The 13,263-nt window shown below is 46.7% G+C and overlaps 1 protein-coding gene and 1 long non-coding RNA gene across 6 annotated transcripts in view; both read left to right on the plus strand.

Annotated features, from left to right (window-relative positions):
- The window catches only part of ARHGEF11 (Rho guanine nucleotide exchange factor 11), a 130,174-nt gene extending 117,628 nt beyond the window's left edge, over positions 1 to 12,546 (plus strand). For 4 of the 5 annotated variants that reach the window (XM_060758238.2, XM_060758239.2, XM_060758241.2 and 1 more), the window contains 5 exons: positions 500 to 877; positions 3,104 to 3,193; positions 7,265 to 7,557; positions 9,462 to 9,633; positions 11,229 to 12,546. In XM_060758238.2, coding sequence (XP_060614221.2) covers positions 500 to 877; positions 3,104 to 3,193; positions 7,265 to 7,557; positions 9,462 to 9,633; positions 11,229 to 11,275 — 980 coding nt within the window. In that variant the 3' untranslated portion in view covers positions 11,276 to 12,546. The remainder of the gene's footprint in view (positions 1 to 499; positions 878 to 3,103; positions 3,194 to 7,264; positions 7,558 to 9,461; positions 9,634 to 11,228) is intronic. The other variant, XM_060758242.2, reaches the window with a different exon arrangement.
- On the plus strand, positions 9,641 to 10,729 carry LOC137097718 (uncharacterized). Its single transcript, XR_010910385.1, has 2 exons — positions 9,641 to 10,093; positions 10,200 to 10,729. It is a non-coding gene; the product is annotated as an uncharacterized lncRNA (long non-coding RNA).
- Positions 12,547 to 13,263: the final 717 nt, after the last annotated feature.

Consider the following 13,263-nt stretch of genomic DNA (forward strand, 5'->3'; position numbering starts at 1 on the left):
GATGTCCCTTCATGCACTGGCTGGTCATTTGTGTAAATGTTAAACATTGATGGAGCAAGCACGCTCCCCTGGGGCAGTCCGTTCTGACTTTGCCATCTGCTTCTCTGACCCTGGAACTCAACAAAAAAGCTCCTGTTTTGTAGCAGATTTCCTATGAAGCGGGTGGGGTGGTAGTCCTTTGTAATATTATACATTTTTCTCAGGCGATGATGTACAGTATCATATGCTGCTGAGAGGTCTATGAAGACACCTCCTGTAATCTGCTGCCTTTCAAAACCATCTTCTATGTGCTGAGTCAAGTTTAGCACTTGTGATGTGCAAGATCAGGTTCTGCACTTGTGATGTACTAGAACAGAAACCACACAACATCCCAGTGACTTGTGTGGCGACTCAAGAACGGAAGGGGATGGTGGCTTGAGGAGGGTTTTGCCCATTCTTCGCCCTCCTCTCCATGGCTCTGCTCATTGCCCTTTTCCTCCTCCTCTGCTTCCTCTTGCAGTGGAAACCCTTCGCCACCTGCTCCTGCGAAGCTTCCTCCCCTGCCGGGACCCCGATGAGGACGTGACCCCCACGCCGTCTGTGGCCGGTGCCCATCCTCACTGGGATTCAGTGCTGGCCAGCCAGGACTCAGGGAGTCAGGAAGAGCCAACGGAGCCCACAGAGAGCAGCAGTCCCTCAGAGTTTGTGGAATTGGGGGGCCTCCGGACTGGGCTTGAGGCAGGAGGCCCCCAGAGTGCAGGCATGGAGGGGGAGGGGGAGGTTGGCAAGGGCCTGGAAAAGGAGGATTGTGTGGGCCAGAGCGAGGTGGAAACATCCCTCACGCCAGCACCCGCTGCGGAGGCCGAGGGGCACGGTGGCTACCAAGTGGTGCGGAAAGGTAAGGTCGCTGCTCCTCCTTTGAAACCTTAACAGAGATACATCTCCTCTGAGTGACAAGGAAGCACTTGTGGTTCCATGTATTGTCAAAGACTTTCGTGGTTGGAATCATGTGAGTTTTCCAGGCTGTATGGCCATATTCCAGAAGCATTCTCTCCTGATGTTTGGCCCACATGTATGGCAGGCATCCTTAGAGGTTGTGAGGTCCGTTGGGGTTTACATATCTGGAATAATGTCCAGTGTGGGAGAAAGAATCATAGAATCATAGAATCAAAGAGTTGGAAGAGACCTCATGGGCCATCCAGTCCAACCCCATTCTGCCAAGAAGCAGGAATATTGCATTCAAATCACCCCTGACAAATGGCCATCCAGCCTCTGCTTAAAAGCTTCCAAAGAAGGAGCCTCCACCACACTCCGGGGCAGAGAGTTCCACTGCTGAACGGCTCTCACAGTCAGGAAGTTCTTCCTTATGTTCAGATGGAATCTCCTCTCTTGTAGTTTGAAGCCATTGTTCCATTGCGTCCTAGTCTCCAGGGAAGCAGAAAACAAGCTTGCTCCCTCCTCCCTGTGGCTTCCTCTCACATATTTATACATGGCTATCATATCTCCTCTCAGCCTTCTTCAGGCTAAACATGCCCAGTTCCCTAAGCCGCTCCTCATAGGGCTTGTTCTCCAGACCCTTGATCATTTTAGTCGCCCTCCTCTGGACACATTCCAGCTTGTCAATATCTCTCTTGAATTGTGGTGCCCAGAATTGGACACAATATTCCAGATGTGGTCTAACCAAAGCAGAATAGAGGAGTAGCATTACTTCCCTAGATCTAGACACTAGGCTCCTATTGATGCAGGCCAAAATCCCATTGGCTTTTTTTGCCGCCACATCACATTGTTGGCTCATGTTTAACTTGTTGTCCACGAGGACTCCAAGATCTTTTTCACACGTACTCTTGTTCTGCTTGAGGCATGTGTGAATGTTGCCCTTGTTTGTTTGTTTGTTTGTTTGTTTGTTTGTTTTTTGGTCGTGTCAGGAGCAACCTGAGAAACTGCAAGTCGCTTCTGGTGTGAGAGAATTGGCCGTCTGCAAGGACGTTGCCCAGGGGACGCCCGGATGATTTGATGTTTTTTTAAATCATCCTTGTGGGAGGCTTCTCTCATGTCCCCGCATGAGGAGCTGGAACTGATAGAGGGAGCTCATCCGCCTCTCCCCAGATACGAACCTGCGACCTGTCGGTCTTCAGTCCTGCCGGCACAGGGGTTTAACCCACTGCGCCACCAGGGGCTCCTTGTTGCCCTTGGTCACCTTGATTAATAATAATAATAATAATAATAATAATAATAATAATAATAATACTTTATTTATATACCACCCTGTTTCCCCTAGAGGACTCAGAGCGCTTTCCACATATGCAAAATAATACAAAAACATACAATATAAAACAAAAACATAGGCATAATATTAATCAAGGTGACCAAGGTGACATGCCTCAAGCAGAACAAGAGTTCTTTCTCCCATACTGAGCAATATTCCACAGATACGTAAACCCCATTTGCCTAGTTTCCAACAAACCTCACAACCTCTAAGGATGCCTGCCGTAGATGCAGGTGAAACGTCAGGAGAGAATGCTTCTGTAACTTGGCCATACACGTCATAAAACTCACAGCAACCCAGTTGTGGTTCCCCCTGAGCTTGGATTTGATTTATCGCCTGTGTTCCCTCCAAGGCAGCTTAGAAATGTGAACTGCAGTGAGCTAAACATCGTACAGAAGGGATTGCATCTCCCTCTCTGAACCTGCCTGTGTCACGAGTCCTTCTGGCTGCAAACTAACATGCTTCTCTATGGCCCTTCTGAAGGGAAAACGAGACAGTCAGGAAGGGAAAAGAAGGCCCAGTGGGGTTGGTTTTGAACTGAAGCACTGCAAACCCAAGACTTCTTTTTTCTCTTTAGTCTGTCCCGACGGGGCTTGTTTGCTCTTTTCTTCTCAATCTCTGGGATATTGATTGGAATGTGCATGCCGCAAATCCCTGCCTTCTTTTCCTCCCTCCCCGATTCCCTCCCTGCCCTCTCTGGATGCTTTCTGTGGGTGTTGGGCACTAACAGGCTCCTTTTGATTTTGGGGTTTGATCATAGTAATGTCTCTCTCTCTCTCTCTTCTCTCCCCCTTCCCCACATTTTCTCCCCTTCGACACCACACTCTTTCCTTCTCCTTTCCGGTGTCTCTTGCACAGCCGAGGTGGTGGAGGGGACAGGCGGTGCTTGGCCCTTGCCAGAGGGCAGCCGGTCAGGAACTGATGCTGGAGAGGCGGATAATGTGGATGGTAAAGAAAAAGAAATTGGCACTTCTTTGTTCCTAAGAACCAGAAAGGGCTTCCGGAGGGGCGGGGGGACCACAGTGTCGCTTCTTGAAGGGTGCAGACCCTATCACCAGAGTGTGGCTCTTACGGAATAGGAAACTGGATGAGTCTTAAGAGATACTCCACAACAAACAGAAAACCTGCATGCCTCTGTTGGCATGAGGGTACTGTCAGAAGAGAGCAAAATGAAGCACACCACCTTTCTCATGCTGCAGCTCCCCCAACACATCCATTCCCACCCCACAACATCCTTTCCAAAGGCTGCTGGCTCCTCAGGGATGCTAAAACAGGGGTCAAGAACACCTTGTGTTCAGTCTTACGTTGCAAGCTCATGGTCTTCTATGGCCAGCTACTCATTATATTGCGCTTTTGCGACACCTAGTGTTCAGCCTTATATTGCAAGCTCATAGTCTTCTATGGCCAGCTACTCATTATATTGCGCTTTTGCAACACCTAGTGTTCAGCCTTATATTGCAAGCTCATAGTCTTCTATGGCCAGCTACTCATTATATTGCGCTTTTGCGACACCTAGTGTTCAGCCTTATATTGCAAGCTCATAGTCTTCTATGGCCAGCTACTCATTATATTGCGCTTTTGCGACACCTAGTGTTCTGCCTCATATTGAAAGCTCATCGTCTTCTATGGCCAGCTACTCATTACATTGTGCTTTTGCGACACCTAGTGTTCTGCCTCATTGAAAGCTCATAGTCTTATATGGCCAGCTACTCATTACATTGTGCTTTGGCGACACCTAGTGTTCAGCCTTATATTGCAAGCTCATAGTCTTCTATGGCTGGTATTACGGAAATTTGAGTCTTCTGTGTTTTAAAGCCCAAAATAACAAGCTGTAAGGAAAGCTGGAACTTTCTTCTAGCCGAAAACCCTTTTTAAAAACCCTCTGGCCGCCACCAAAATTTAAAAGCACTGATAAGCCCTTGTCTTACTGGAAGTATCTTAGGCAAGAATGTGTTGCACTAGCCCTCAGGCTTGTGTTCTGAGGTAACACTAAAAGGTTGTTCTTTAAATTATACGCTGCCACCATAGATTCTTGTTTGCTGCATGAAACTGCTTTTTAAAACTTCACCCACAGAGGCACATGTGAGGCAGGTGTTGTGAACAACAAAAAAATGATGTTTATTTAAGAGAACTAGAACAATACAGGTATAAAGCTTAGCTGTTTCAGAGTATTGACTTAAAAGCGTGTAGTTACTTTAAGCAGTTCAGACTTAGTTACACAGGAACACCTCTCTCCCTCCACAGAATTTACTGACAGGAATGCTTCTCTAAAAGTAATTCTAAACAGCAACACAGATAATCCTAGCCTAGATCTATCTCTTCTTTCCCCCACCAGCTATTCCCCTAATAGCTGTAGAAATCTTTTCACTAGCTATCTCTGCTAGCCAACTGACCAGTTTCAGGCCTCTCTCACTAACTCTTCTCCACTCCTAACTTCCAGCTCCTTCTTCTTTGAAACCCCCAGTCAATCTGCCTGACAGGGTTTCAAAACATCCCCTTAAAGTCATTTTTTTTCCTTTTGCCAAGTTAGGCTCCACCCACTCTCATTCAACCTAGTACAGCCTTCCCTGATTTCCCTCCAAAGCTGCTCTTTCTAAACAGGAAATGAGTAACTAAAATGGATTCCCCCGGCACCCTTTCCAAAATGACTGCCGAACTTCCTGGACCTACTTTTCTAGGCTTTTCCTAGCCTAACAGGTAGGGAATTCACTACAGCCAGCTACTCATTACATTGCGCTTTGGCAACACCTAGTGTTCAGTCTTATATTGCAAGCTCATACTTTTTATGGCAAGCTATTCATTACATTGTGCTTTGGCGACACCTAGTGTTCAGCCTTATATTGCAAGCTCATAGTCTTCTATGGCCGGCTACTCATTACATTGCGCTTTTGCGACACCTAGTGTTCAGCCTTATATTGCAAGCTCATACCTTTTATGGCAAGCTATTCATTACATTGTGCTTTGGCGACACCTAGTGTTCAGCCTTATATTGCAAGCTCATAGTCTTCTATGGCCAGCTACTCATTACATTGCGCTTTGGCAACACCTAGTGTTCAGTCTTATATTGCAAGCTCATACTTTTTATGGCAAGCTATTCATTACATTGTGCTTTGGCGACACCTAGTGTTCAGCCTTATATTGCAAGCTCATAGTCTTCTATGGCCGGCTACTCATTACATTGCGCTTTTGCGACACCTAGTGTTCAGCCTTATATTGCAAGCTCATAGTCTTCTATGGCCGGCTACTGATTATATTGTGCTTTGGCAACACCTAGTGTTCAGTCTTATATTGCAAGCTCATAGTTTTTATGGCAAGCTATTCATTACATTGCGCTTTGGCGACACCTAGTGTTCAGCCTTATATTGCAAGCTCATAGTCTTCTATGGCCGGCTATTCGTTACATTGCGCTTTGGCAACACCTAGTGTTCAGCCTTATATTGCAAGCTCATAGTCTTCTATGGCCGGTTACTCGTGACATTGCGCTTTGGTGACACCTAGGGTTCAGCCTTATATTGCAAGCTTTGGAAAAACCCAGCATTATCCACAACTCCCAAACCAAAATACGTTCTAAGGGTAGGAAAAGAAACCAGATTAGCCCCAGCAATGTTACAGGGGTTCATAAATCCTTCTAACCAGCGAAACAAATGAGAATTTAGTTCTACCTACTAGGTGTCACCAAAGGTCAAGGCAATGAATAGCTGGTCATAGAAGACTATGAGCCTGCAATATAAGACAGAACTCTAGGTGTCACTAACGGGCAATGCAATGAATAGCTAGCTATAGAAGACTATGAGCTTGCAATATAAGACTGAACACTAAGTGGCAGCAAAGGAAATCTGAACACCAGGTGGCAGCAAAGGGCAATGCAATGAATAGCTGGCCATAGAAAACTATGAGCCTAACATATCACATGGAACTCTAGGTGGCAGCAAAAAGCAATGCAATGAATAGCATGCCATAGAAGACTATGAGCTTGCATTATAAGACTGAACACTAGGTGTCGCCAAAGCGCAATGTAATGAATAGCTGGCCATAGAAGACTATGAGCTTGCCATAGAAGAGTGAACACTAAGTGTCACCAAAGTGTAATTTAATGAATAGTTTGCTATAGAAGACTATGAACTTGCAATATAAGGCTGAACACTAGGTGTCGCCAAAGCGCAATGTAATGAATAGCTGGCCATAGAAGACTATGAGCTTGCCATAGAAGAGTGAACACTAAGTGTCACCAAAGTGTAATTTAATGAATAGTTTGCTATAGAAGACTATGAACTTGCAATATAAGGCTGAACACTAGGTGTCGCCAAAGCGCAATGTAATGAATAGCTGGCCATAGAAGACTATGAGCTTGCCATAGAAGAGTGAACACTAAGTGTCACCAAAGTGTAATTTAATGAATAGTTTGCTATAGAAGACTATGAACTTGCAATATAAGGCTGAACACTAGGTGTCGCCAAAGCGCAATGTAATGAATAGCTGGCCATAAAAGACTGAGCTTGCAATATAAGGCTGAACACTAGGTGTCACCAAAGTGCAATGTAATGAATAGCTTACCATAGAGGACTATGAGTTTCACCCCTCTCAGCTTTGCTACCTTTATGTAACTCCTTCTCTCCGCTTGACAGGTCTTGGCTCTCCTAGCTCTACTATCTGCTATAGTTCCCTTTTCTCCAAATGCAGCCAGTGACCTAGAGCCTCTGCTGCTGAGTGGGGCAGTCTATTGGTGGAGGAAGTTCCCTCTCCCAGCATGCCCTGTGGCTGCTTCCTCTTAGGCTGGCCACCTCCTTGAACACAGCTAGATTAGCTCTTCCTCTGATCTCTGGAAGCCTTTGGGCAGAATGAACACCTAGCCTTCTAAGGGCTAGGTGAAGGGTTGTGATTAGTTGTTGCTCTCCCTAAAACCAACCAAGTGGGGTTTTCTGCCTTTTCTCCCTCCTTTTCTGGGACAAGCGAGGAAGATGTTAGATCTCCAGATCTTTCTTCCAAATCCCAATCCAACTGGTCCTCTCTTGCCTTCAGGAAACTGCTTCTACTTGAGTCTGCCAGCTGGTTTGGGAGAGTCCCACACAGATGCTGGGAGCACCAGTCCGGCAGCGGCACCCGATGCCTCCTGCCAAGTCAAGAGCTTGTCTCCTGCCGGGCCCTCGCCTGCGTCTCAGGGCCCTTCCAAGGAAAGCTTGGCCTCCTGGCTTGGTGCCCCAGAAGGCCCGCCACTCCCTTCGGACCTTTCCCCCTCCAGCCAAGCCATTCGGGATGTGGACGCAATCTTCCGGACGATAGAGCAGCTGACTTTGAAGCTGACCAGGCTGAAGGTGAGTCAGGAATCCGAGAGCGGAGGCTGTGGAGAGCGAGGAACTGTGGGATGCTAATGGAGGCAGAGCCATCCTCAGTCACTAGTTTTAGATAAAGGACAGTCACATTGTTGTCGAAGGCTTCCATGCCCGGAATCAGTGGGTTGGTGTGAGTTTTCCATGTTCCAGAAGCATTCTCTCCTGATGTTTCACCCACATCTATGGCAGGCATCCTCAGAGGTTGTGAAATCTGTTGGAAACTAGGCAAGTGGGGTTTATATACCTGTGGAATGATGTCCAGGGTGGGAGAAAGAACTCTTGGCTGCTTGAGGCTAGTGTGAATGTTGCAATTGACCACCTTGATTATTTAATTAATGTAATGTTTGTATATATTTATGGTTTTATGTCGCGTCATTGAATGTTTGCCGTATATATGTTGTGCTCCTTCCTGAGTCCCCTGTGGGGTGAGAAGGGTGGAATATAAATGTTTTAAATAAATTAATTAATCAATTTCTCTATCCCAGAGGGGACTCAAGGCGGTTTACAGATAGGGAATAATTCAATGCCTTGACAAAAATATACAGTCAGAATACATTTAGATTAAAATTAAAATCAAAATTAAATACATTAGCATTGAATAGCCTTGCAGCTTCAAATCCAGGCTGCTTCCTGCCTGGGGTAACCCTTTGTTGGGAGGTGTTAGCTGGCCCTTATTGTTTCTTGTCAGGAATTCCCCTGTTATGTTATTATTATTATTATTATTATTATTATTAACTTTATTTATACCCTGCAAAATCTCCTGAAGGACTCGATGCGGCTTACAAAGGCCGAGGCCGCCGACAACAACAACATACAATACACAGTAAAACTCATAAGCAAATAATAAAACATCAAGCAAAACAACAGAACAGTAAAACAATGACACAGTGACGCAATTAAAAACCTGGACAAAATGGACAAAATTTAAAAGTACTGAACTTGACAGGTAATATAGAGAGGTATTTGGCGGTAGGTGCAATGTGCAGATAATCCTGAATCTCTAACAAAGTGCGTTTGGGACTTGAAGCCAGGAGTTTCCTATTCTGGGAAGGCACACTGGAACAGCCAGGTCTTCAGGCTCTTCCTAAAGACAGCCAACGTTGGGGGTTGTCTGATGTCCTTAGGGAGAGAGTTCCAGAGTCAGGGGGCCACTACAGAGAAGGCCCTGCCCCTCGTCCCAACCAAACACGCCTGCGACGCAGGTGGGATTGTGAGCAGGCCTCTCCAGATGATCGGAGGGAGCGTGCGGTTTCGTAAACGGAGATGCGGTCACGCAGGTAGGCAGGTCCCAAACCTTTTAGGGCTTTGTAGGTGAGTACCTGCACCTTGAATTGGTTAGTGTTCCTCTTTAAAATCAGGACAGCAAATAAAGAGCAACATTAAAAATAACAGGGGACTTCCAGGCAGGAAACAATCAGGGCCAGCTAACACCTCCCAACAAAGGATTCAGCCACGCTTTGAAGCTGCAAGGCTATTCAATGCTAATCAAGGTGGCCAATTGCAACATACACACATGCCCCAAACAGACGAGTTTTTTTTCTCACACTCTGGACATTATTCCACAGATACATTAACCCCATTTGCATTGGATAGACTACATCAGCTCTATTTTCTGATAGAGAATATATGCCATCCACTAGTTGTCATCTGCTCGCCCACAAAAAACCATAATTAATAAGCCTCGGCACTATAAGAGGGTTTCGAGAGACTAATTGCTGTCGTTGCAACAGTGTAGTAACGGTGAGGCCACGGACCATATTTAGTTCTTGCGTACCACTGGTGCTCCACAGACCACAGGCTGGGAACCACTGAGTTAGGGAGTCCCCCATCACAGTTGCTGCTGCCCTTCTCAGGGACCCCGTCCTCCTTGCTGCCTTCCTTTGTAGGAGGTGGAAATGGCCCACCAGCAGTTGCTGCAATCACTGAGCACTGCCACGGATGCAACACCAATGGGAAATGTACTGCCTGAACCTAGCTGGATGTCACCTGATGGCCACCCTGAGTCTGGAGAGAGCGTCCTTCCATCCTCCCTGCCCTCCTCAGTGGTTGTTGAGCCTGGTAAGTATCTCCCATTGATCTGGGTAGCCCTGTCTGCTCAGCAATGCCACCGTTGCTGTTGGGTGAGTGGTCTTATAAACAAAAGACCCTCCCCATAAATATGCAGCAAAGCAACTTAACAGCATCAGCATGACTCAGCACCAGTAGCCCAAAGTAACAAAAAGAACAAAAACACACAGACCAATGTTATTTCTTCCATAGGAGGCTTTTCTTTGTAGTAAAATAATATGGTTGCACTATTTACAAGAACAAGGTTTCCATAACATGAGCAAAGTTCTTTATACTTCCTTCTTTACTTCCATACTGGGCTTCTTTCTTGCTTCGCTCTCACACTGAACTTACACAGAAGCTTCACACAGTAGCTTTACACACGAAGCCTTTACCCTGGGGCTTCTGTCATCTCACTGAAGCTTCTCACACCAGGCCTTCTCATAGACTAAGGCCTAACTCTCACTCTGAGGTCTCCTCTCACAGATTAAGCCACACTATGAAGCCTTCTCACAGACTAAGGCGTATCTCACAGTGTGAGGCCTTCTTACAGACTAAGGCGTATCTCACACTATGAGGCCTTCTCACAGACTAAGGCATATCTCACACTGTGAGGCTTTCTCACAGACTTAGGTGTATCTCACACTGTGAAGCCTTCTCACAGATTAAGGCCTATCTCACACTGTGAGGCCTTCTCACAGACTAAGGTGTATCTCACACTCTGAGGCCTTCTCACTGACCAAGCTGTATCTCACACTGTGAGGCCTTCTCACAGACTTAGGCGTATCTCACACTGTGAGGCCTTGTCACAGACTAAGGCCTATCTCACACTGTGAGGCCTTCTCACAGACTAAGGTGTATCTCACACTCTGAGGCCTTCTCACTGACCAAGCTGTATCTCACACTGTGAGGCCTTCTCACAGACTAAGGCATATCTCACACTGTGAGACCTTCTCACTGATTAAGGCCTACCTCACACTGTGAGATCTTCTCAAAGGCGTATCTCACACTGTGAGGCCTTCTCACAGACTAAGGCATATCTCACACTGTGAGACCTTCTTACTGATTAAGGCCTACATCACACTGTGAGGTCTTCTCACAGACTAAGTGTATCTCACACTGTGAGGTCTTCTCACAGACTAAAGTGTATCTCACACTGTGAGGCCTTCTCACAGACTAAGGTGTATCTCATACTGTGAGGCCTTCTCACACTGTGAGGCCTGCTCACACTGTAAGGCCTTCTCACAGACTAAGGTGTATCTCACACTGTGAGGCCTTCTCATAGACTGAGACCTTTCTCCCACTGAGATTCACTTAAGACTAAGGGCTACTGAACTACTGGCACACCTGCTTATATAGAACTGCAGCCTAACTCACACAGAGGCTTCTCTCACAGACTGAGACCTTTCTCCCACTGAGGTTTACCTCAAACTGACTGCTACTAAGCTTATATAGAACTGCAGCTTTTGCTGAGTCATTGCATCCATTTAACCCTTTCAGTAATTGACTCACAGTTTGTAATTTAAAATACCTGGTTAATTTATAATATTTCTGACAGTTGCCTGCTTGCAACTTTTCCCTCTGCTGTTTCTTGCTCTTCTTACCAGGCCAAGTCCTCCTTTTGGAAGAGAGCCCCCAAGAAGTGACTCTTTAGGGAGGGAGAGGGGAAAAGAAGACCCCTCCCCTCCTCTTCAAGGCCCCCCTGGGGTCTCCTGCAGCCAACTGGTTCAATCTGAGGAAGGAGGCCCAAACTGCAATGTGGAAACTGAGGCGGGGGAAGAGACGAAAACTGGAACGTTCCTCCCTCTCTCATCCACTTCTGTTTTCTTTCTCAGAAAGCATACCTTGGATTAATTTGAACTGTTTCCGACCCGATACCTGGAGTTTTTCCCGTTTGGGGCTTTTTCCCAGAGGCACCTCAGAGCCTGCCTTGAGAACTCTGGTTTATGCTTTAAGTGGAGAGAGAGCCCCCTCCGAAACCGCATGTCTCTTCCACTTTGGGGTCAAGGCTCTCCCTCGGGCTGGGTCGGAAACGTTCCGATCCATGGGACACAGCCTTGCGGAGGTGCTTTCCCACCAAACGTGGCAGAACGCGGGAACGCCCCCGTATTATGAATTGCACTTTCCGTTCGTTTTTTTTTAAGGCCACTCAGAGGGCCTTCGGGTGCTTCCTGACCTCCTCCTTGATTATAAATATGTATGTATGTGTATTGAATGGTTGTAAATACGATAGACAGTTGCAGTTGTTGTTATTGTTTTAATTTGCCTTCATACCCCAATAGATGACAAGAAAACCCCTCAAAGGCCATGACCACTGTAGCCACAGCCCGGTTGGGGTGGCCTGGGTGAAGTGGGGCCAAAGTAGGAGGCTGGCTGTGATCCAGTAGCAACAATTGGCCGGCCCCTTTCCCCAATCTCTCAGGTTTTCCTTGGCGTCTTCCGCTCCAACCTTTAGGGTGGAGATAATGACCTCAATAGAGACTCTTGTGGGTCATGGTGGCACCCAGCAAGCTTTTGAGTCGGTCTTCCCAACAGATTGATCACACGGGCATCTGCTGGGATGAAGATTGTCAAGACAGTCTGCCCTTCCATCAGCTCCAGTCGATCCAAGACGTCTACTGCAGCCTCTCCTGGAGGAAGACCTGCAGTGCCTGAGGGAGCCCTGAGACCCTGACCCTGATCCCGTTGTGGGTCGAGAGGGGTTATGGGCCCGGCAAACGTGAACCCAGCAGTCACCCCACGTGCTGCACCAGGTGTATGAATTATATCAGAGTATATATAGATATATATATAGATATATATATATTAAAAAAACGATGCCAGACTCTGCTGTTCAATTCGCTCAAAGCCAATTTTATTTTCTTCCTGTCGATGGTAAAGATTTTTTTTAAAGAAAAATGGAAAAGTAAAATATTCTTCATTCTCCTCTCCTGCGTGACTTTTTAAATATTATTATTTATTATTATTATTAACTTTATTTGTACCCCGCTAGCATCTCCCGAAGGACTCGATGCGGCTTACACAGGCCGAAGCCTCAAAACACAATACAATAGAAAACATAACACAACAATAGCAAAGCAAATCAAAACAATAAGCAAAATAACGACAGTGGCAGTACATCAAGACATTATTAAAACTGGTTCGGCCGGCGCAATGGAGTACAAGGGTTAAAAGTGCTGAAATGGCAGGAGGCACGTAGGATTAAAAGTGCAGTGTGCAGCGACGATTAGTTATGCTAAGGTGCTACTAGGACTTGGGGTGGGGATTCCTAGTCTGAGAAGGCACAACGGAACAGCCAAGTTTTTAAATTCCTTCTGAAAACAGCTAGAGTAGGGGCCTGTCGGAGATCTTTTGGAAGGGCGTTCCAAAGTCGGGGGGCCGCCACAGAGAAGGCCCTGTCCCGTGTCCCCACCAAGCGCGCTTGCGATGTGGGTGGGATCACGAGCAGGGCCTCCCCAGATGACCGGAGCGAGCGTGTGGGTTCGTAGATGGAGATGCGGTCATGCAGGTAGGGTGGTCCCAAACCGTTTAGGGCTTTGTAGGTGAGCACCTGCACCTTGAATTGGGCTCGGAAAATAAATGGCAGCCAGTGGAGCTCCTGAAACAGAGGGGTAGACCTCTCTTGATAATGAGCCCCGGTTA

The sequence above is a fragment of the Anolis sagrei genome, chromosome 12 (genome assembly GCF_037176765.1).
Source record: "Anolis sagrei isolate rAnoSag1 chromosome 12, rAnoSag1.mat, whole genome shotgun sequence".
Classification (NCBI taxonomy): Eukaryota; Metazoa; Chordata; class Lepidosauria; order Squamata; family Dactyloidae; genus Anolis; species Anolis sagrei.